This window comes from Vulpes lagopus, chromosome 7, assembly GCF_018345385.1.
Source record: "Vulpes lagopus strain Blue_001 chromosome 7, ASM1834538v1, whole genome shotgun sequence".
NCBI lineage: Eukaryota > Metazoa > Chordata > Mammalia > Carnivora > Canidae > Vulpes > Vulpes lagopus.
The window spans coordinates 53,384,572-53,408,204 of record NC_054830.1 but is presented as its reverse complement, the minus strand read 5'-3'; the positions used below and the strand labels follow the sequence as shown (position 1 = coordinate 53,408,204).

The 23,633-nt window shown below is 44.8% G+C and overlaps 1 protein-coding gene across 1 annotated transcript in view; it reads left to right on the top strand.

Moving 5' to 3' along the window:
• Positions 1 to 22,361, top strand: part of C7H3orf20 (chromosome 7 C3orf20 homolog) — a 73,105-nt gene extending 50,744 nt beyond the window's left edge. The window contains exons 12-16 of the mRNA XM_041764292.1: positions 11,982 to 12,285; positions 14,438 to 14,545; positions 15,848 to 15,990; positions 21,460 to 21,594; positions 22,265 to 22,361. Coding sequence (XP_041620226.1) covers positions 11,982 to 12,285; positions 14,438 to 14,545; positions 15,848 to 15,990; positions 21,460 to 21,594; positions 22,265 to 22,361 — 787 coding nt within the window. The remainder of the gene's footprint in view (positions 1 to 11,981; positions 12,286 to 14,437; positions 14,546 to 15,847; positions 15,991 to 21,459; positions 21,595 to 22,264) is intronic.
• Positions 22,362 to 23,633: the final 1,272 nt, after the last annotated feature.

The window sequence follows — 23,633 nt, the reverse complement described above, 5'->3', positions numbered from 1 at the left end:
AGTAATGCTGACTGAGAAATTGGTCTAACCCAGTGTCACAAAGTTTTTCTTCGAAGTTTTATAGTTTTATGTTACATGTAGACCTATGATCCATTTTGAGTTACTTTTTATTTAAGGTACAAAGTTTGAGTTGAAGCTTATTTATTTTGCATATGGATATCCTGTTGTTCCAGACCATTTTTTGAAAAGATGTTCTTTTCTCTGTTGTCTTTGTACTTGTTTAAAAAATCAATTTGTGGGCAGCCCGGGTGGCTCAGCAGTTTAGCACCGCCTTGGGCCCAGGGTGTGATCCTAGAGACCTGGGATGGAGTTCCGTGTCCGGCTCCCTGAATGGAGCCTGCTTCTCCCTCTGCCTGTGTCTCTGCCTCTCTCTCTCTCTGTGTCTCATGAATAAATAAATAAAAGCTTTAAAAAAATAAAAAAATAAAAATAAATAAAAATAAAAAATCAATTTGCCATATATATGTGGGTTTCTTTCTATTTTGGTAATATGGTGAACTATGTTGGTTTCAAATGCTGAACTAGCCTTGCATTCTTGGGATAAACTCTGCTTAGTCATAAAGTATTATTATTTTTCTCTGTTGCTAGATTCAATTTACTAATATTTTGGGGGAGAATTTATATATATATATAGTGATGAGGGTTATTCATCTGTAGTTTTTTGGTAATGTTTTTGTCTGCTTTATCAGGGTAATGTTGGCCTAATAAAATGAGTTGGGAAGTAGTCCTTTCTCTTCTATTTTGTGTTGAATTAGTATTTTTTTCTTAAATTTACCAGTGAAACCATCTTGCCTAACATTTTCTTTATTAGAAAGCTCCTTAAAACAAACTTAATTTTAATGAATACAGGACTATTCTGGACATCTGTTTTTCTTGAGTGAATTTTGATGGCTTGTATCTTTAAAGGAATTGACCTATTTCATCTAACATATTGAATTTATATGCATAGAATTGTTTATTGTATTCCCTTATCTTTTTAACGTGTGTAAGGTCTTTATGTGATATCCTTTTTTTTATTTTTAATGGTAATTTGGGTCTTCTCTCTCTTTTTTTTCTTTTTAAAGATTTTATTTATTTATTCATGAGAGACACAGAGAGAGAGGCAGAGACATAGGCAGAGGGAGAAGCAGGCTCCCGGCGGAGAGCCCCATGCAGGACTCCATCCCAGGACCCCAGGATCACGCCCTGGGCTGAAGGCGTGCCAAACTGCTGAGCCACCCAGGGATACCCCTCCTTTCATTTCTGATATTGTCTAATTCAGTCCTTTTTCTCTCTCTGTTTTTGTTTGTTTGTTGAAGGTTTATCAATTTTGTTGATCTTTTCAAAGAAACAGGTCCTGGTTTCATTGATCTGTTTATTATTTTTTTAGTTTCTATTTTGTTTATTTCTGCTCTAATCCTTACTTTTTCTACTAGTTCTGTTTTTTTTTTTGTTGTTGTTGTTGTTCTTTTTCTAGTTCCTTTAGGTGTAAGTTTAGGTTGTTTGAGATTTTTCTTGTTTCTTAAATTTATATTACTATACTCTTCCCTCTTTTTTTTTTTTTTTTTTTTTTTTATAATCTTCCCTCTTAAAACTGCTTTTGCTGTATCCCAAAGATTTTGGACCATTATGTTTTTCATTTTCATTTGTTCCCATGTATTTTTTTATTTCCTCTTTCTTAGTTCACCCATTCATTGTTTAGGAGCATGTTGTTTAACCTCCATGTATTTGTGGTCTTTCCAGATTTTTCATAGTGGTTGATTTCTAGTTTCATAGCATTGTGGTCAGAAAAGGTACATAGTATGACTTCAATCTTTTTTAATTTATTGAGAGTTTATTGTAGCCTAATATGTGATCTATTCTGGAAAATATTCCATGTGCAGTTGAAAAGAATGTATATTCTGCTGTTTTAGGATGGAATGTTTTGAATTTATCTGTTAGATCCATGGTCCAATATGTCATTCAAAGCCACTGATTCCTGTTGATTTTCCATTTGGACAATCTATCCATTGATGCAAATGGTGTGTTAAAGTCTCCTACTGTTTTTTAAAAAAAGATTTTATTTATTTATTCATGACAGACACACAGAGAGAGGCAGAGACACAGGCAGAGGGAGAAGCAGGCTCCCTGTAGGGAGCCTAATATGGAACTTGATTCCACGACCCCAGAATCATGACCTGAGCTGAAGGCAGACTGCTCAACCACTGAGCCACGCAGGTGTCCCAAAGTCCCCTACTCTTATTGCACTACTAAGAATTACTTCCTTTATGTTTGTTATTAACTGCTTTATGTATTTGGGTGTTCCCATGTTGGGTGAATAAATAGTTAAGTTTTCTTGTTGTATTTTTCCCTTTTTGATTATATAGTGTTCTTCTTGGTCTCTTGTTACAGTCTTTGTTTTAAAGTCTGCTTTAAAGTCTGCTTGGGTGGCTCAGTGGTTGAGCATCTGCCTTTGGCTCAGGGCATAATCCCAGGACTCTGGGATCGAGTCCCACATCAGGCTTTTTGCATGAAGCCTGCTTCTCCCTCTGCCTATGTCTCTCTCCTCCCCCCCACCCATGAATAAATAAATAAAATCTTAAAAAAAAATAAAGTCTGCTTTGTCTGGTATAAGTATTGCTACCCAGGGTTTCTTTTCACTTCCATTTGCATGATAAATGCTTCTCCATTCCTTCACTTTTAACCTACATGTGTCTTTAGGTCTGAAATGAGACTCTTGTAGACCATTACTTTAAATTTTTGATCAGGTGTATTTCTTACCTCCATTTTGTTTATGTCTCTTGCTGTGATTTTGTCCTATTCTTTCATTTGGGACTTATTCCTCTGTCTCTTTATTCTAACTCTTTGTTACAATGTGTTAGGAAAGTCAGCTACATCTCTTGCTCTTGAAAGTAGTAGCCTTATGAAGGAGAGGTCCTACCTATAGTGCCCTGCTGAGCAGTAGTCCCTATTCACCAGAACTGGCACTTTAGGCCTGTTTTGTATATGTGTTCTGTGGACGCTGCTGTTGTGGCCAAGCCACTTTTGCCCTCAGTCCAGTCATCTACATGGCCCTCTTTACCTGTTGTAAGCAGGGTTTGATTCCTGTGCTGTTAATGGATTAGTGGGGCCTCCTTGGGCTTGAGGTAAGTCAGACCAGGTGTTTTCCAGAGATGCCATGGCACTAATGTACAGGATGCTTTCCTTGTGTTGTCCCCTGAGAAGCTTTTGTTGGTGGGCGGGCCTGTAGTCAGACCAGATGTCTGCTCCCAGCCTACTGCTAGACCACATTTGGACTGGTGTGTGTGGCTATCTTCCCCTCAACCTGGGGCAATAGTCACTTTGGAGTGGTACTGGGCCTTGTTGGGGCTACTTACAAGTTGCCAGACTTGTGGCATCACTTTGGATGGGCTCCAGCCAAGGGTGTATTGGAGGAGGCCTGTTTGAAGGATAACACAGGAGTGGAACATGTGTTAACAAGGTCTGAGAAGGTTTGCGGTGGGAGGAGACCTGAAGCCCCTAGAAACCATGGCCTGCCAGGTTGGAGGAGGTGTATCCACAGAAGTGTGTGGGGTAGGGTGCACTGTTAGCAAGTAACAAATGTCAGCATGTTGGCACTGTGCTGGTTGTAGGTATCTGTGTGTCTAGGCTGGGGGTAGGGGAGGAAGATGGCACTGACCAGCTCCTGTGTTCCTAGAGAAGTCTCCCATTAATGCCTGCTCCTTTAGCACACACTCTGAGATTCGTAGACAGATCTCCCTCCCATATATCCTACACAGTTTTCAAATGTCTGCTTCTCTGCTGTATTTCCATGGGGCTATTCGTTGTGTTGTCTCTTTAGGGACAGGGACTCAGTTTCCTATTGCCCTCCCAGTTCTCCCAGAGGTGAGCCCACTGATTTTTAAAGTTCCAGGTGTTAAGCCCCACTGGTTGTAAGAACTCACAAAATTTGGCCCATCTGGTTTTCAAAGCCAAATATTATGGGGAGTCATCTTCCCTGTGTGGGTTCCCTGTGACTGGGGTGCCTGATGTGAGGGTCTATTTCTTTCCTCCTCTCTGCTTCTACAGTGTCTCTCCTTCCCAGAGCAATTTTGCAGATGGTTTTAGTTCCTGACCATGTTTCCACTCTTCCTATCCTCTTTGATGGCCTCTTCTTCACATTTAGCTGTGGAGAATCTATCCTGTCACTCTTCAGGTTGTTTTCTGAGTCTGTTACATCTATTTACACTGATGTGGGTGTTATCTAGTTGTATCTGTGGGACAGATGAGCTCAGGGTCCTCCTACTCTCTTCTCTTCTGCATTTCTTTTATTGTAAGTGAAGTCAAGCATCTTTTCATAATTTCTTTTTTCAATTTTTTAAATTGTAGTGTAAAATACATATAAAATAAAATTTATCACTCTTTCATATTTAAGTATATTTATTTCATGGTATTAAATACATTCATAATGTTATGTGACCATCATCTCCAGAACTATTTTCCACTTATAAAACTGAAACTCTGGGGGATCCCTGGGTAGCTACGTGGTTTAGCGCCTGCCTTTGGCCCAGGGCGCGATCCCGGAGTCCCGGGATCAAGTCCCGCGTCGGGCTCCCGGCATGGAGCCCGCTTCTGCCTGTGTCTCTGCCTCTCTCTCTTCTCTCTTCTGCCTGTGTCTCTGCCTCTCTCTCTTCTCTCTATGACTATCATGAATAAATAAAAAAAAATTAAAAAAAAAACAAAACTGAAACTCTGTCCCCACTAAACACTAGCCCTCAATTTTCTGCCCCCCCCCCCCCCGGCAATGACCAATCTACTTGGTTTTTGTGACTTTGATTATTCTAAGTCCTTTATGTAAGTGGAATCATACAGTATTTTTGTGTGTGACTGGCTCATTTTACTTAGCATAATGTCTTCCAGGTTCATCTATGTTGTAGCGTGTGTCAGAATTTCCTTCCCTTTTAAGGGCTGCATAGTAGTCCATTGTACACATAGACCACTTTTGTTTATTCATTTATCTGTTGATAGACACATGGGTTACTTCCACATGTTAGCTGTTGTGAGTGATGCTGACTGCTTCTCCTGCTCAATGGTGTCTTTGGTCAGCAGGTGTTCTCCTGTGTCTCTATTTTTTTTCTAGCTTGACCTTATTAAAGCTGGCCATTTCCTTCATATCAAGTTAGTCTGCCATTTTCTTAAAGTGATCCATGAAATTCCGTTCCAAGCCTGGTACCTGGTACTCCCATCCACATTGCTGCAGTTAGAGACTGTTCTTTCCCATTTTTAATCAAGTTCTTGTTATTTTGTTGATTTTAGGAGTTTAAAGAAATATTCTGGATATTAAGCTCTTATCACATATATAATTTGTAAATATATTTTCCTGTTCTATGGGTTGTCTTTTTACTCTATTGATAGTATCTTTTGATGCACAAGATTTTTGTTTTCATAAAGTGCAATTTTTTGTCTTTTTTTTCTCATGTTACCTGTGCCTTTGCTGTCATATCCTTAAAATCATTGCCAAACCCAATGTAAAGCTTATATCCAATGTTTTCTTCTAATAATTATATTATTTTAGGTTATTGATCCATTTGGAGTTAATCTTGCTTAAGGTGTCCAACTTCATTCTTTTGCATATGGAAATCCAACTTTGCCAGCACTACCTATTGAAAAAAATTGCACTTTCCCTATTGAATGAATGGTCTTGGCAACCTTGTCAAAAATCATTTGACCATATAATGTAAGGGTTTATTTCTATGCTCTCTTTTATATTCTATTGGTCTATATGTCTGCCATTATACAAATATCACACCAGTTTGATAACTGTAGCTTTATAGGAAGTTCTGAAATCAGGATGTGTGAGAATTCCAACTTTGTTCTTCTTTTTCAAGATAGTTTAAGCTATTCATGGCCCCCTACTGTTCCATATGAATTTGAGGGTTGGCTGTTGCATTTCTGAAACAAAGGCTGTTGATATTTTGATAAGAAGCACATTAAATCGGCAGCTGATTTGGGATAGTACTGCCAGCTAACAATAGTAAGTCTTTCAATGTAAGAACATGGGATGCCTTCCATTTATTTATGTCTTAAAATTTCTTTCAAAAGAGAGAGAGAGAGAGAGAGAGAGAGAAGGAAACAAACCATAAGAAACTCTTAATAATAGAGAACAAACTGAGGGTTGATGGAAGGAGATGTGTGGCAGATGGGCTAGATCGGTGACGAGTATTAACGAGGGCACTTGTTATGTTGAACACTGGGTATCGTATGTAAGTGATGAATCACTGAATTCAACTCCTGAAAACCATATTGCACTGTATGTAAACTAACTAGAATTTAAATAAAAGTTAAAAAGAAAAACAAAACAAAATAAAACTATTTCTTTCGATGTTTTGTAGTATTCATTGTGTGAGTCTTTCACTTTCTTGGTTACATTTATTCCTGAGTATTTTATCCTTTTTGATGCTATTATAAGTGAAATCATTTTCTTAATTTCCTTTTCAGATTGTTCTTCACTAGTGTATAGAAATATAACTGACTCATGCCTGTTAAGCTTTTATCTTGACATTTTACTGAATTTGTTTATTAGTTCTTAGTGTGTGTGTGTGTGTGTGTGTGTGTGTGTGTGTGTTTATTCCTTAGGATTTTTCATAGATAAATCATAGTATCTGTGAATGGAAATAGTTTTACTTCTTTTCAATTTAGATGGCTTTTATTTCGTTTTCTTGTCTAATTGCTCTAGCCAGAACTTCTAGTACAATATTGAATAGAAATGGTGAAGGTGAGCATCCTTGTCTTATTCTTGATCTCTAAGAGGTAAAGCTTTCAATCTTTTACCATTGGGTATGATATTCTTGTTGAGTGTTTCATAAACGCCTTTCACCATGTTGAGGAAGTTCCCTTCTAATCCTAGTTTGTTGAACTAGGGTGTTAGAATTGTCAAATGTTTTTTTTCCATCAATTGAGAGGATCTTGTGGGTTTTTTAACCTTTATTTTATTAAGGAGATGTATTACTCTCATTGATTTTCTTTTTTTTTTTTTTTCTCATTGATTTTCATAAGTTGAACCACCCTTATGTTTCTTGGGCAAATCCTGCTTAGTCATGGTGTATAGTCCTTTTAATATGCTGTTGGTTTGGCTGGCTATTATTTATTTCATTGAGAATTTTTACATCTATATTCATAATGGATATCCACTTGTAGTCTTTTCTTTTCTTGTCTTTGGCTTTGGTATAAGAGTAATGCTGGCCTCATAGAATGAGTTAGGAAGTGTTCTTTCCTGTTCTATTTTTTAGAATTTGAGGACAACTGGTGTTAGTTATCCAAGTGTTTGGTAGAATTCAAAAGTGAAACCATATGGTCCTGGGCTTTTCTTCGTTGGAAAGTTTTTTTGATTACTGATTCAATCTTTTTACTTGTTAGAGGCCTTCAGTCAGTTTTCATAGTTTGTGCATTTCTAGGAATTGATCCATTTCTTTTAGGTCTAATTGGTTCATGTAGAGTTCACAATAACTTCTTATAATCCTTTTTAGTTTTGTAAGATCAGTAGTAATGTCTCACTTTCATATTTTTTTTTAGTAATTTGAGTCTTCCCTCTTCTTTCTTAATCTAACTAAAGATTAGTCAACTTTGTTGATCTTTTCAGAGAGTCAACATTTTGTTTGTTTTTCTATATTGCCTTCTATTTTCTATTTTATTTTTAAAAATATTTTATTTATTTATGCATGAGAGACACAGAGACAGAAGCAGAGACATAGGCAGAGGGAGAAGCAGGCTCCTTGAGGGAAGCCCAATGTGGGACTCAATCCCAAGACCCCGGGACCATGCCCTGAGCCAGAGGCAGATGCTCAACTACCAAGCCACCCAGGCGTCCCTATTTTCTGTTTTCTTTATCTTGACTCTACTGAGAATGACTTCCTTCCCTCTCCTTGCTTTGGGTTTAGATTATTCTTGTTTTCCTAGTGTAAAGTTTGATTAGGTTATTGATTGGAGCTTCTCCTTCTTCTCTCTTAATACTATACATCTCCCTTTGAGTACTCTTCTCAATGTATATTCTTCACTAGTGTATAGAACATAGGCTTTGGTATTTGGTGTTGTTTTGTTTTCTTTCTTTTTTTTTAAAGATTTATTTTATTTTATGATAGACATAGAGAGAGAGAGATAGAGAGAGAGAGAGAGAGAGAGGCAGAGACACAGGAGGAGGGAGAAGCAGGCTCCATGCCGGGAGCCTGTCGTGGGACTCGATCCCGGGACTCCAGGATCACGCCCTGGGCCAAACGCAGGCGCTAAACTGCTGAGCCACCCAGGGATCCCCAGTTGTTTTGTTTTCTTTAATGTCAAAGTATTTTCTAATTTTTCTTGTGATTCCTTCTTTGATCCATTGTTTAAGAATGTATTGCTTAATTTCCACATATTTATGAGTTTTACAAATTTCCTTCTGTTACTGATTTCTAATTTTATTCCACTGTTGTTGGAGAAAATATTTTGTATGATTTCATTATTTTTTAATTTATTGGGACTTTTTGATGGGTGAATATATAATTTATACTGGAGAATGTCCATGTGTACTTGAGAAGAATGTGTATTTTGCTATAGTTGAGTTAAATTATCTATACATGTCTTTTAGGTTAAGTTGGTTTACAGTGTTCTTTAAATTGTCTATTTTCTTGTTTATCTCCTCTCTAGTTGTTTGATTCATTATTGAAAATAGGGTGTTGACATCCTCAACTAGACTTAGAGTAGAATTTTCTGTTTCTCCCTTCAATCTCTCCATTTTTACATCATTTATTTAGAGGTTATATTGTCATATTGCATATATATGATATATATTCATAATTGTATTTCTAGTGAAAGTGACCCTGTTCTTAATATATAATGCCTTATTTATCTCCTGAAATAACTTTTTTACTTAAAGTATATCTTTGTCTGGTATTAGTTTAGCCACCCTTGTTCATTTTTGGTTACTATTTGCTTGGAGTTTGTTTCTATTTTTTATTTGCAACCTAATTGTATCTTTGAGTCTCCTATAGAGAGCATTTACTTAGATCATGAGTTGTTTTTTCTTTTCCATCCTGCCAATCTTTGGTTTTTGGTGAAGATTTTAATCCATTTACATATAAAAGTAATTACTATTAAAGGACTTACTTCTCCCATTTTATTATTGGTTTTCCATAAATCTTATATTTTGTTCCTCAATTCATTCATTGTTGACTTTTTCTTTTGTTTCCTATTTTTATATATGCTAGTGTGTGGTGTGATGCTTAATTTTGTTCCAACTTGACTAGGCTAAGGGGAAGAGAGTATTTGGGGCTGTGTCTATGAATGTGTTTCTGGAAGAGATTAGCATTTGATTCAGTAGACTAAGTAAAGAGATCCATCTTTACCAATGGGGGTGGGCATTATCCATCCAATCCACTGAGGGCCTGAATAAAACAACAACAACAAAAAAAACCTAAGGAAATGTGAATTCCTTCTCTCTTTTCTTGAGCTAGAAAGTCCATTTCTTCCTGCCCTTGGCTATCAGAGCTCCTGGTTCTTGAGTCTTTGGACTCTAGGACTTATACAGCAGCCTCCTGGTTCTTGGGCCTTTGGCCTAGGCCTAGGAATTACACCATTGGCTCCTTTGGTTCTCAGGTCTTTGGACTCAGATTAAATTAAACTACTGGATTTCCTGGCTTTCCAGCTTATAGACAGCAGATTGTGAGGCTTCTTGGCCTCTATAATCACATGAACCAACTCCTGTAATACATTTTCTCTGATATATCTTTCTATATATCCTATCCTATCTATATATCCTATATATCCTATCGGTTCTGTTTCTAGAGAGCCCTAACTAATACATACAGTTTTTTTTTTTAAAGATTTTACTTGTTTTATTTTAGGTGAGAGAGAGAAAGAAAGAGTGTGAATGGTGGGGGGAGGAGCAGAGAGAGAGTGACCATGAGATCATGACCTGAGCCAAAATCAAGAGTCAGTTACTTAACCAACTGAGCGACCCAAAACATACAATTTTGATTCCCTTATTTCCTTTTATGTATAGTTTTTAGTTATTTTCTTGGTAGTTAGTCTAGGGATTACAATAACAATCTAGCTTGAATTAATACAAACTTAGCTTCAAAGTGTACAAAATCTCAGCTCCTATAGAAACTCATCTTTCTGCCATGTTGTTGTCAAAAACTACATTTTATGCATCTTGATTTTGTTTTTTATTTCTTCATATAGTTTCAAGCTACTGTCTAGTATTTTTCCATTTCAATTTAAAGGCACTTTAGTATTTCTTTTGCAGCAGGTCTACTAATGACAAACTCCTTCAGCTTTTATCTTGATTTCTCTCTTATTTTTGAAGGATAAATTTGCTCAATATAGAATTCTTTGTTGGAAAGTTTTTTTTTTCTTTTACTACTTTAAATATGTCATTCTGCTGCCTTCCAGCCTCCATGATCTTTTTTTAAATTTTTTTTTTTTATGATAGTCACACACACACACACACAGAGAGAGAGAGAGAGAGAGAGAGAGAATGGCAGAGACACAGGCAGAGGGAGAAGCAGGCTCCATGCACCGGGAACCCGACGTGGGACTTGATCCTGGGTCTCCAGGATCGCACCCTAGGCTAAAGGCAGGTGCCAAACCGCTGCGCCACCCAGGGATCCCGAGCCTCCATGATTTTTGATGAGAAATTGGCTGTTAATCTTATTGAGGATCACTTTTATGTGATTAACCACTTTTGCTGCTTTCAAGATTCTCTTGTCTTTCACTTTCAACAATCGTATTATAATATGTCTCACTGTGGATATCTTTGAATTTGTTGGGCTTCTTAGAGATATATAAATTTGAAGAGTTTTGGCAATTATTCCTTCAAATATTCTTTCTGCTCCTTTCTTTCTTGTCTTTCTGGAATTCCTATTGTGTGTATCTTGGCATTCTTGCTGGTGTCCCACGTGAAACTAGCCTCTATTAATTTGTTGTTGTCTTCTTTTTCTGTTCCTCAGACTGGGTAATCCTAATTGGTCTGTCTTCAAGTTTACTGATTCTTTTTCCTGACTGTTTAGATCTGCTGTTGAATTTTTCATTTCATTTATTGTACTTTCAACTTTAAAATTTCTAGTTGGTTTATTTTATGCTTTTTATTTCTTCTTGATATTCTCTATTTGGTAGGACATTGTTTTCCTTGTTTCTTTTAGTTATTCATTCCTAGTTTCCTTAGTACTTTGGGCATAATTAGGACAGCTGATTTAAAGATCTTTATCTAGTAAGTCCAATAGCTGGATTTCCTCAGGGATAGTTTTTATTCATTCCTTGAGGGCTAAGGGATGCAATTCCAAATAGAACAGTTAGAGAAGGCCACCCTGAGAAGGTGAGATTTGCACAAAAACATAAAGGAGATGGGAAGGAAAGTGAGTTGTGTGGCTGCCCAGGGGAAGAGCCAGGCAGGCAGAAGGAACAGCAAAAACAAAGGCCCTGAGGCTGGAGATAAACAGGCTAGAGCAGCTGAGCACAATAAGCAAAGGTGACAATATTGGAGAGTAAAAGAGGGCAAGGGACTGAGGAAGGAGGTCAGATCATGTAGAGCCTGGAAGGCACCATAGGGACTTAGGCTTTTATTCTGTGAAATATGGAACACCACTGGAGGGTTTCAAAGAGAATAGTGACATGACATGAACCCTGCCAGCCAGGATCCCTGTCTGGTGTATGCAGAATAGATCGAAGAGGGGCCAGGGAAGGAAACAGAGTGCCATTAGGAATCCATTGCAGGCATCCAGGCAAGAAATGATGGTGGCTTGGGCCATGTCAGTAGGAGTGGGGTGGGAGGGGGTTGTGTCAGGAAAGTGGTCGGATTCTAGATCATTCTTGGATATAGAGCAGACCAGCTTACTGATAGATTGAATGGGATGTGGGGTGTCAGAGAAAGAAAAGGGTTTCAAGTTGACTCCACACTTTTTATTGGATGGATGAAGGAGTCACCAGTTCTGCACCTGAGAACACTGAGGCACATAGAGGTTAGGACCTGAGCCCGGCCCACTGAGCACTGGCCCACTTGTTCCTCATTGCAGAAGGAAGGCTCGAGAGGGGCGCAGCCCCACCAGGTGGGCGGCCTCACCTTCTGACTGCCCACTGGTGCTGCGGAAGCTCATTCGCAAGGAAGACATTCGGGCTGGCTGTAAATGCATGGTGAAGGCACCCCTGGTAACTGATGTGGAGCTAGAGCGCTTCCTGTTTGCACCCCGTGATCCCAGCCAGGTCCTGGTGTTCGGCATAGTCTCAAGCCAGAGCCCCACCAGTACTGCACAGCTCCAGTGGCTGCTCGACACACTCTACAGTCACCGGCAACAGGGCCGAGCCTCACCCTGTATCCAGGTTGGTCCTGGGCCCAGCTGAGGAGGCCCCAGGGTCTTGGCATCAAGAGCCCTGTGGGGAAGACCCCCCACAGAGGCTCTAGGACTGGCTGAGCATCTGGCTGAGAGATTGCCCTTTGACCTCAGCACGTGGGCCCTCTTTCACTTCCTTTTCTCCTCGGGGCCTTTGCACACGCTCTTCCACACACTGTCTGTCTTATTTTGCCTGTCTTTTCTCCCTCTGATTCATCCTCCTGTCCTGAGATGGATGTCACCTCATCAAAGCAAGTGCTTTTTCTGACCTTGAGAACTTTTCTGCCATTTTCATGTACAGCACTCACCATAGCTTGTGGTTATGTATTTGTGTGAGTACTTAGAGCAGAGATGGGCTCACAAATATTCATAGACTGTGACCGAGGACCTACTGTGTGCTGGCCCCATGCCAGGCCCCAGAGGGGCTCCCAGCATGGTGGGGCAGCAGTTATAGCAGCCCTGAACAGGGCCATGAAGGGCCAGCTCTGGAGTGGGGAACAGGGCCTGCCACCTCCAGGGAGTCCATGAGAATCTCCCAGGTTAAGAGGGTTTGGGCAGATGGGTGAATGTTCCCATCAGAGGCAGCAGCCTGCGCAAAGGTGGTCGGAAAAAGAGGTGCTTGAGGTCCTTGTTCACTGTGGTTGAAGTCTCAAGGATCTGTCCATCAGGGGCACGTTGAAAACCCCCTGGTCCTGTCCTGGCCACAGGGTCATTCCTGAGTCTCAACATCATCCTTAGCCAGTAGCCATCCCTAGCAGGGTTGACACAGTGCAAGGGTGGCCCCGTCCCCACCCCAACCGGAACAGAGGATGCCACATAAGCATGTCAGCTTTGTGTCCATCTGGTGACTTCCATCAAATCCTCTCATCCTGTGCCCTCTCTTATCCTCTATCTGCCCCTTCCCCCTTTACTGCAGTCCCAATTCCAAGTTTTTGTGTTTTCCCTGGGACACCTTCTCCATTCTCCTCCCAGGAGTGTGGCCTCCCTGACCCCGTGTGTCCACCTTTGTGCCTGCACTCTGCCCAGTGCCAGGAGCTTAGTGTCAGAACCCTTCTGACCAGACACCAAAGCCTTTTCACTAGTCTTGTACATCAAAGCTGTGTATGTTTTCTGGAGTTAACCCCAATTTACATAAATTTAGTGAACACTTACTGAGTCCTGCTCTGTGCTTATTCATGTATAGACAGATAGGATCCCTGCCCACATGGGAACTTGAGGTAACCAAAGTCCCTCCTAATTGTTCATTAATAATTCTCTGTAAGCATAGGATGCATGGCAGTCCAGCCCAGCTGTGAGCAGCATGAATGGGGACAGGGCCTGATCTGAAGTGGTTGAATCTGTTGTAGGAATGGGTGGTGGGATTTGAGGGGTGCGGAGGACAGATCTGGAGGAAGGTGTCAGGTTTCACAGTGACTCTGACATCAACATCAGTGTGTGATTAAGGCAGAAATGTTCCCTAACATGGTCTTGCTGTGAAAGCTAGAACACCAGATACAGTTCTGGATTTCTCATTTTAAGTTGAAATATCAGGCAGAACAGCTGGAGGCACCTCGGATAAAAAATAGATAAAACCAGAAAAGATTATTCATTAGCCATTTTAATGGATTTGTAGCATCCAGAAGAAGAGAGGGGAAAGAGACAAGCTTTACTCTGGATTGAGAAGGTCTCGCCTTGAGATGTAGGTTTGATTCAGGTCCTGGCCCTGGATTTAATGGATTTAGGGTGGTGTCCATAGGAGCAGCCAGCAATGGGTAGAGGGTGGAGGAACCCTGAAAATGGACACATCCATGAATATGGTATACTTCAAATCTCCAGCAGGGCTTCTCCCAGGCAGAAGGGACTGTCAAGTCCTGTAGACCCTCAAGGGTGGGGCTAGTGGCTGTCATGTGGTGGGAGGCAGTCATCTCCATGACAGCCCTCACCAGAAGAAGGCCCTAGATGGACCCAGATGCCCAAATGGTCATGGCAATGGTCATGGGAGGTGTGTGTGCCAGGGCTGAAGAGTCCATTGAATAAGAGTTAGGGGGCAGTGTTGAATGGAGCTCCAGGACTCCATGGGAATCTGACTAGCCTGACAATGCAGGAATCTGAGTGCATCCTCTTGGCATAGGATTGATGGGCATTTACTTCTGTCTTGGCAGTGCCGGCATGACCCCTACCGCCTGCTGCGGTATGATCTGGACAGCCCCCTGCAGAGGGAACCACCCCTACTGGTGAAGAAGTATGCTGTGGTGCAGGGGATGATTCTGGTGAGCAAGGCCCAGGGGCACCAACTGCCAACTGCCTGCCAATATTGTCTCCTACAGCCTTACTTGTGGACTCACTGTTATGGGAGCAGAGAAGAGAGAGAGTCTGTGGGATCTGAGGAACGGGGACAGAAAGCCTGGCTGAGACTTACTCAGCACATAGAGCCAGGGCTGGAGTCCAGTCTCCTATTCCCAGCCTGACCCCATGCATCCCTCAGCCTGGAAGGCTCAAGGGATTGGGGGACAGCTAACCTAGAGAACCAAATTGTCTTTATCTGTTTTTATTGTTTTGTTTTGTTTTAAGGATTTATTTATTTATTGGAGAGAAAGAGTGTGAGCAGGGGGAAGGGTGGTGGGAGAGGAGAGAAAATCCTCAAGCAGACTCCCTGTTGAGCATGGAGCCCCATGCAGGACTCAATCTCAGGACCCTGAGATCATGACCTAAGTAAAAATCAAGCATCAGACATTTAACTGACTGAGCCACCCAGGGTGCCCTCCTCTTCATCTGTTTTTAAATAACTTTTTACTAAAAACAGGACATTGTAAAAAATAATATACACACACACACACACACACACACATATAGTAGAAAATTTAGAATATACAATTTAGAAAATAATTACTTCCCCATATTACCCAGATTGTCTCATTTGTTCATGCAACAAGTACATACCAGGCACCTGCTAGATCCAGCACTATTGGAAGTGCCAGGGCATGACCATGCTAACATTCTGGCCTCTGGCTTTTTCAGTCTTTTTTCTGACTTTGGGGTCCAGGTTTTTAAATTGTGATTTTAACCACTGCATAAGAATCTGTCATTTGATTTCTCAAATGAGTCTTTTGTTGGACATTTATGTTATTTCCATTTTGTTTGGGGGGAGGTACATAACAAATAACATTGCACAGAAACCCTTGGACGGTTGTCTACTTGCTGGAGACTGAATATAGATTCAGAGAGTAGTAGGACAAGAGCCCTACCCTCCAGAGGCTCTCATCCTGTGGAGCCAGCTGGCTGTAGGCGGGTGTGGTAGGGCCCTCTAAGCAGGAAGAAACCCTTCTGGCCGCAGGGCCCTGGAACACTTGTGTGTGAAGTGGCATCTGAGGAGGTGGGCAAGCAGGGGGCAAAGGTTAGGATGGTGGGGATGCCCTCCTTGGGAACAGGCTGGGTGGGTTAGGGAGGGCCCGGCACCAACAGAGAGAGGCTTGGCTCCTGGCACAAGCTCTGAGAGCCCAGGGCACTGTCCTGAGATTCAGTGCTGGTATGCTGCGGGCCTCTTCCACTGCATCCCTCCTGTCCATTGACAGATGTTTGCTGGGGGGAAGCTTCTTTTTGGTGGCTGTGTTTTGAATGGATATGGCTTCAGCAAGCAGAATCTGCTGAAACAGATCTTCCAGGCTCGACAAGACTGCAAGATGGGCTACTTCCTGCCAGACAACTACAAATTTAGGTAAAACAGGAAAAACTCGGGATGCAGGGCAGGCACGGGGTGGGAGGAGACATTGCTATAGGAGGGACACTGGTGGGAACAGAAGCTGGCAGCAAGCAGAAGACTTTGCAGGTGACAAGGGGGATTGAGGCCGTGCTGTTGGTTTCTTTGGGATACAAGTTGGGGGAAGGTCCCTCTTAGAGAGTGGGGGACATGGTATGGTTTGCACAATGCTGGTTTCTGTGGGGAAATAATGAAGACAGGTTTGTGTAGGGGTCCTAGGGACACCTCCACCTTCTGTTCCATTACACCCCACCCCATCCTGTGTGTAATCCCAGTGCTGCTTCTGTTTACCAGCAGGGCCACATAGACAAGGGTCCCTCATGAAGTGAGGCCAGGCTCTTGTGAAGGGAAGTGGGATGGTGCTGCCTTACCACTGCTTCTTGGCCACTGAGTGCCGGCTTTTCAACCAGGTGATGCTCATCTATTGAGCGCCTCCCAGGCCCGGCTTGGGTGAGGCAAACAGAGGTAGGTCTCTTGGCTCAAGAAGCGTGGAGCCTTGTCCAGGGAAAGAACCCACAGTTTACGACGTTGCTGGAGGCTGTGTTAAGAGTGGATTCTGGAATGCCTGCGCTGTACTGTGGGCCAGGTCCCATGACAAGGTGGGAGCCCCAACTCTGCTCTTTGTAAGCCGGGGGACCATTTGCCTCCCTAATCCTCATTGTCCTCACCTTTAAAATGAGAATGTTAAGTCCCACCTCTTAGGAAAGTGTGTTTGCTGAGGTGCCATATACCATGAAGTGAGGAGCAAATACACATAAAAAGCATCACCCGCCTGCACACATGGGCTGCCTGGGCCCGCACTCCCCAGTGTGCCGAGTTTGAGCCATGCCAGAATGTCGGCCTGACCCTAAAGATGTTCCTCTGGGATGAACCATAGAGGTCACGCCCTGAGCCCTGCATCTGGACCGTTTAATAGAGAAGGGATCCCAAGGACCCTGTGGACATCGGGCAGGGCAGATGCAGCCAGGTGCAGAGAAGCAAGTCACCGAGACCCCATGGCCTGAGACTCAAGGAGGGCTTGGGGGTCCTTCAAGACCAACTAGCTCATTGACAGTCCCAGGGAAAAAGCGAAATGGAGGCTCTGGGTCTGCTCAGGTTCAAGAAAGAACTATACCAAAAACAGGTGATGGGGAGGATGACATCCAGGAGGCCCATACTGAAGATGAACCAAGGCCACTGGAAGGTGCCAAAGACAGCAAGCAGAGGCTTTTTCAGAGACATTTAACAGACAAGGTGCTGGGGGGTAGGGGCAGGTCATAGATGGGGAGCGGAAGATGCCAAAAGCTAGTTACCAGAACATGTAGCTCTTTATCAGGCTTCCACTGTCATTAAAAGGACCACTTACCCTCTGCCTCAGCTACTTTGTCTATTAGGCAAGAATGAGCATGGTTTGCACTGTGCTGGGTTGTGAGGATTAAGTGAGTCAGGTATGTGTGAAATTCTGGCATCACTAACATCAATTGCGAGGTTACAAATTACAATTGTTAGTCCTGCTACTATTATTGAAGTGAATTCTAGGCTCCTAATTTGTTGTACGCAAGGGTCCTGAAAGGACCTCATGCTTACAACAGATTTCAGTAAGTTTTTGAGAAATGGTGGGGAAAGAATCAACAAGCGACACAGACACCAACACACAGACACACACACTGACACACAGACACACAGAGACACACACAGACAAAAACACAGACTCACATGCGCGTGCACGGTCAGGGTGTTTGGAAGTGGAAAGGGGAGGATTCCTGAGACTATAAATCAGTAGGACTCCTCTTAATTCTAGAATGGCCTATTAGTTTGGCAGTTTGAAGGCACTTAGAGAAAAAAGGGAATGGAATTCTACAAGCAAATGTTGCCATAACAACAGTTCTCTTATCTACATCTGTGAAGGAACCACCACCTCAAGCTTGATGATACAAAACCACACAGCCATTTGTATTATTGTCTTGAAGGTCTGAGGCCTGGCTGGGCCCAGCGAGGTAGGGCCTGCTTGGGGTCGCTCGTGTGGTCGAGTCAGAAGATAACCGGAGCTGGAGTCATTTCTTCCTTGCCAGAGATAGACTTTGAATCCGCCCGGTTTTGTACAGCTCCAGTGGGAGGATTTGAGGCCGGAAGGTGAGAGGAAGGGGAGACAGGTCTGCAGAGTAAATGCAGGCAGGTGGGCAGAGCGGAGGGCAGACCCCACCACAGAGACAGGCCTCCGTCTGGGCTCGAGTCTGTGAGGCTCCCGTGGAGAAGCAGGGTTCTGAGCAGGAAGAGGAGCTGGGTCTGACTGTGGCCAGTGAAGGAGCTTGGCTGCCCAGGGACGGAGGGCTCCCCACGGAGGCCTCCCAAGCCCCAGCAGAGGATGGAGTGGGTGCCCACTGGTGAGTAGCCTGGTTGTGACAGAGCAGAAGGGTGGGGGCAGGCCCGGCCCAGGACAACTGCCCGGAGATTCATGCAGGCCTGAAGAGCCAGCTCTGCCCTGAGGAGCAGACATGGGTTCGGAAGGAGCTGCGGGTCTCTGTGCACCTGTTAAGCTGTGCCAGCCCAGAGGGCCGGGTGTCCTGCATCTCATGCCCCACCTCTCTCCTCTTGTGTGTCCTTTGCTCAGCCCCAGGGCCCAGCACATAGAACCCCTTGGGACATTTTCACTGAATGATGATCTAGAGCTGATCTTATCCCTGGGAGGTAGAGGTCAGGTTAGACTGAGGAAGGGCTGGTTGCCAGAGTGTCCACTGATGAGCAGCCGCCATGGTCATCCGGCCACCCCTCCTCTACCTTCAGGAATGGGAGGCTCCTCTCCTCAGAAGCAGCCCCTGCTTTTTTTTTTTTTTTTAAGATTTTATTTATTTATTCATGAGAGACACACAAAGAGAGGCAGAGACACAGGCAGAGAGAGAAGCAGGCTCCATGCAGGAAGCCTGATGTGGGACTCGATCCTGGGACTCCAGGATCACTCCCTGGGCCAAAGGCAGGCGCCAAACCGCTGAGCCACCCAGGGATCCCCGCAGCCCCTGCTTTTAACCTAAAAGTCATGCCACTCATTCGTTTCTGAGCAACTACTGCGTGACCGGCCTCATGCTCAGCCCTGGGGATTCAGAAGTGAACACGATCTCCACAAGCTTTACCTTCAATGATCCAAAGATGCAGAAATTGATTTTTAAAAAAATGAGTGAAGAGCACTGATCATTAGAGGAATGCAAGCCAAAACCACAGTGAAATACCACCTTATACCCATTAGGATGGCCACTCTCCAAAAAACAAAAATGGCAAGTTTTGGCGAGGCTGTGTAGATATTGGAACCCGCGTGAACTACTGGTGGGAATGGAATGTGACATAGTGCAAGCTGCTATGGAAAACAGTCTGGGAGTTCCTCAAACAGTTAAAAATAGAATTATGATCCAACAATTTCACTTGAGGGTAGATACCTGAAAGAGTTGAAAGCAGAGTTTCGACGAGGCATTTAGTACACCTGTGTTCATGCAGTATTATTCATAAGATCCAAGAAGTGGAAGCAACCCAAGTGCCCATCCAGGGATGAACTGATAAACTGTGGTCTGTGCATATGGTGGAATATTGCTCAGCCTTAAAAAGGAAGGAAATTCTGACACGCGACAACATGGATGCACCTCAAGGACGCTATGCTCAGTGAGATGAGCCAGTCACAAGGGGACAAACACTGCACGGTCCTACTTACATGAGGACCCTAGAGGAGTCAAACACAGAGACAGCAAGTAGGGTGGTGTTACCAGGGGCTGGGGAGGGACAGTGGGGGTTAGTGCTTCATGGGGACAGAGTTTCAGCTCGGGAAGGTGAAGAAGTCTGGAGGTAGATGGAGGTGATCCGCAGCAGTGTGAATGTGAATGTACTTAACGCCACAAAGTGTGCGCTGAAGAACGGGTACATTTTATGTTTTATACTTTTAACCACAACTTAAAAGTGGGGGTGGGGGGTGGGGGGCAGATGCTCTGTAGGTGCTAACAGCTGAGGGAGGGGGAAGGGGAGGCGCTGTTTTCCCGTTAGTGAGCTCCAGGCCTGACTGGGTCCCCAAAGCCCACCCTCCATGCTCTGGTAACACCAGGTCCCAATCTCCATCAGCCCCGGCCCAGGCAGAGGAGAGCGTCTCCGCAGCTGCCAGAACGTTTCATTTGCCAACACAGCCCAGGCCCGATGGAGGGCCTCCCTGCACAGCACGGCCGATACTCCCCGTCCTGGTCACCATGACTCCCACATCATGTAACCTGCTAGTGGCAGCTCCCACCTGGGGCTCCTTTTCCGGTGCCCCACTTGGCTGGACTCCCATTTCTTCATTTACCTGTGCTTTGAGTTCCTAGGAAATGCTGAGCTGTGACCTGTCCCGGGGGAGGGGGTGTGCAGGCAGGCAGGAGCAGCTTGGGTCGGGGCACAGGGAGCTCTTTGCACCCCCGTGGTGCTCAGAAGGTCTCACGAGACGCACTCCCACAATCTACTTTCCTGCCACCTCTGTCCAACAGGAGAGCCCAGTCCACACCTCCATTTTTCATTTTTCTATGACAGAGGCCCTCCTCTCGCCTCCGCTGCTTGTCTCTTGTCCCTGAAATGCCCTGCCCTCAAGCAAGTGGCATAACAGGGACTCAATAAATATGAAGAAATAATGAATAAAAGGGCCTGTCCTGTCTCTGTATTCATTAGTTTCCCAAGACTCCTGCAACAGTTCCTCAGACTGAATGGCCGACACTGGAATGTACTGTCTCCTGGTTCTGGCGGCCAGAGACAGAGGTGTGGGCAGGCCTCACTTCTTCTGAGGGCTCGAAGGAAGGACTTGCCCCAGGCTGGTCTCCTGGCTTCTGGTACTGCCTGGCTTGTGGCAGCGTTATTCCTCCAGGCTTCACGTGGTGTTCCCCCATCTGTGTGTCTGTGTCCACCTTGTCCCCTTTTTCATAAGGACACCAGGTATGTTGAGTTAGAGGTCCACCCTACTCTGGTATGACATCCTCTTAACTCATGACATCTGCAATGACCCTACTTTATTTCCAAATAAGGTCACATTCTGGGGTAGAGGGGATTTGGGGAGTGGATTTGTGGAGGGGGTCACGATCTGCCCATAAGACTATACATGATGGCTTCTTTCCTTGGCCTCCTACTCTCTCCTGTGCCCACCTTGTGGCGCCCCCGGCACCCCCACAGGCCTTTTTGGTGGTCAGTGCTGGGTGCACAAGGGTCACTGACACAGAGTTAGGATAATCCCCTCCTCAAACAGAAGCCAGAGAAGCCGACCTCTGGGGAGTCTCTGGATCTCCAGTGGTCAGGCTCTCCCTTTACCCACCCTGGGGAGGAGAAGCCCTGTACTCTCCTCTCTCTCAGAACTGGAATGTTAGCTGGCGGTGCCGAGCGAGAGCTGCTGACTCCGGGCTCCCTGTGGCTGTGCCTCTGCTGAACCTTGCCCTCCCTTCCCTGCCTCCCCTACAGCCTTTCAACCTATAACCCGGGCCTGGAAGACCCTGACTCAGCCAAGAAGGCAATATCAGAAGATACCCAAGGAAGCTTCTCCTCGTTGGCCCTGGGGGACAAGATGGAGGAGTCCCCTCCTGAGGCTGAGAAGAAGTAGGTGGCCACCCTGGCCTGGGGGCTGTGGGGCCCTCCTGTGATCAACAGAATGGGCGTGGCTCACAGCAGGGCCCCTGGCTCTGCCATAGGCCACAGAGTTCATGTGGGGCTAAGTGGTCTTGGGCAAGTCACTTCCCCCCCACCCTCCTACAGTACCCCACCCCCTGGGCCATCCCTGACATCTGACTCACTTAAACAACTGCCCAGGTCCAACTGGGCATCAAGCCTGTTCCCTGGAGCTACTGGCAGTGGTCTGGGTGGTGGAGATTGAGGCCTCTTGTAGACTTTGTAGTGAAACCCTACAACCCAGACCATCAGTCTGAGAAGGGTGGAGGCTGCCTGCTGTCTCCCTGCAAGGAACTTTCTAGACCTGTCAAAAGTCCACTAATGTGGCCATGTTAACTGAAGCGAATTATGTATTCTGCAAGAGCGTGAAAATCACACAATTCTTATGAAGATAGAAAAGCAAAATTATGAGCACCTAGAAAGGTCACAGGTGCCGCTGGGACCCCAGGTTGGAGCAATACCCAGAGAGCTTCAGCTGTGCAAGGCAGAGGGCCAGGCCCACTTTGGCTCGGGCCAGGCCAGGGCAGGGCTCTCAGCTCTGTCCACACCAGTTCTCTCCACCCATTTCCCAGCATTTGCTTCTCTCTATTTTGATTTTTAGAATGAAACCACCTGAAGTGGACCTGCCTACTCTCAGCAAAACCAGGAGGGGCAGTAAGAAGGTGGCCTCCTGGAAAAAACAGTCCTCCAAGAAATGATGCTGCCCCTATGGCTATCCAGGGCTCCAAGCCTGGACACAGCTCCTCTCACAGCCACTGCAGCCCTGCCTCCAAAGTCTCCCACCCGCTTTCTCTGAGCCTCTGCATAATAAATAAGTGTGTCTCCAGCATCTGGGTGAGGCCATGGGGTAAGCTGGCTCCTACAAGGACCCTCCCCCGCCAAGCCCTGTTCTAGGCTGAGTCCTTGGAAACTTGGTTCCTCGGACCCAGAGCTTCCTCTGTGGCCAGTTAAATCAGCCAGAGAACCCCCCATTCCCAAGGAAATGGATGTCTCACTCCAAGGGGGCCAAGCCAAAGGGTCTATTAACCCTGGGGAGGTCTTGGATGGAACTAAATTGTGCCCTCCTACCCTTAACTGGGTGTAAAGGGCTTTGCTTCTGGCCCAGGTGGAAAAGAGGGGGTGGGAGAGAAAAGGGAGGAGAGAGACAGAAGGAGAGGAGGAAGAGCAGAGAGAATAGATGGGGGGAGAGATGGAGAGCCACTCAGGAGAGGGCAGGGAGAGGACTGAGGGAGGAGGAAACTAGGGAAGAGGGAGAATTAGGGGCAGGTGGAATGAGAGGGAAGGGAGCATGGAACAGGCTGGAGAAGATGGTGACAGGCCACTCCTGGGGGCCCTCTGGTGGCACCCAGAAAGCCAGAGCCCTGTGCACCACCACCACCACCCGCCCCCGCTGCCGCCTTGTGTGTGTTAATGCCCTCATTTAGCCCAGCCTCAGTGCTCTTGGGTGGATTAGAGACCCCTTCCCAGGCTGACAGGCCTGAAGAGTCCTTACCAGCCTCTCAGGCCTGGAGATAGCAGCCCCCTCTCCCTGCTCATGTACTGACTATCCCCTGCTGGTAGTCACCAGCTCTGGGCCTATTTGTCGGAGGCGCCCAAGAGCCACTTCCTGGAATAGGGCCTAGACCCCAGAGGGTCTCCCTAATTCTGCAAACTTGGAAAAGACTGCAGACCCTGATCTATGGGCAGTATTTGGTGATGTGCTCTATATTTAACTCCTTGTGCCCCATTATAATCGATACTTTTTAATCTGAATTTTTTGAGGTTTACTTTCTATCCTTTGTATCATTCAAAGGTATGTTTTGAATTATACATGTATTCCCCTAGAAATGGATTTGAAATGACGTGCTATGTTCTTAAGCCTCCACCTTTTGATACCTAAGGGCTTGATATTTGCTAGGGGTGTGTCTAACTACTCTCCCCTCCATTGCCCCTCTCTCTAAGCACAAGGGCATACAAGGATTAGAAGGCAA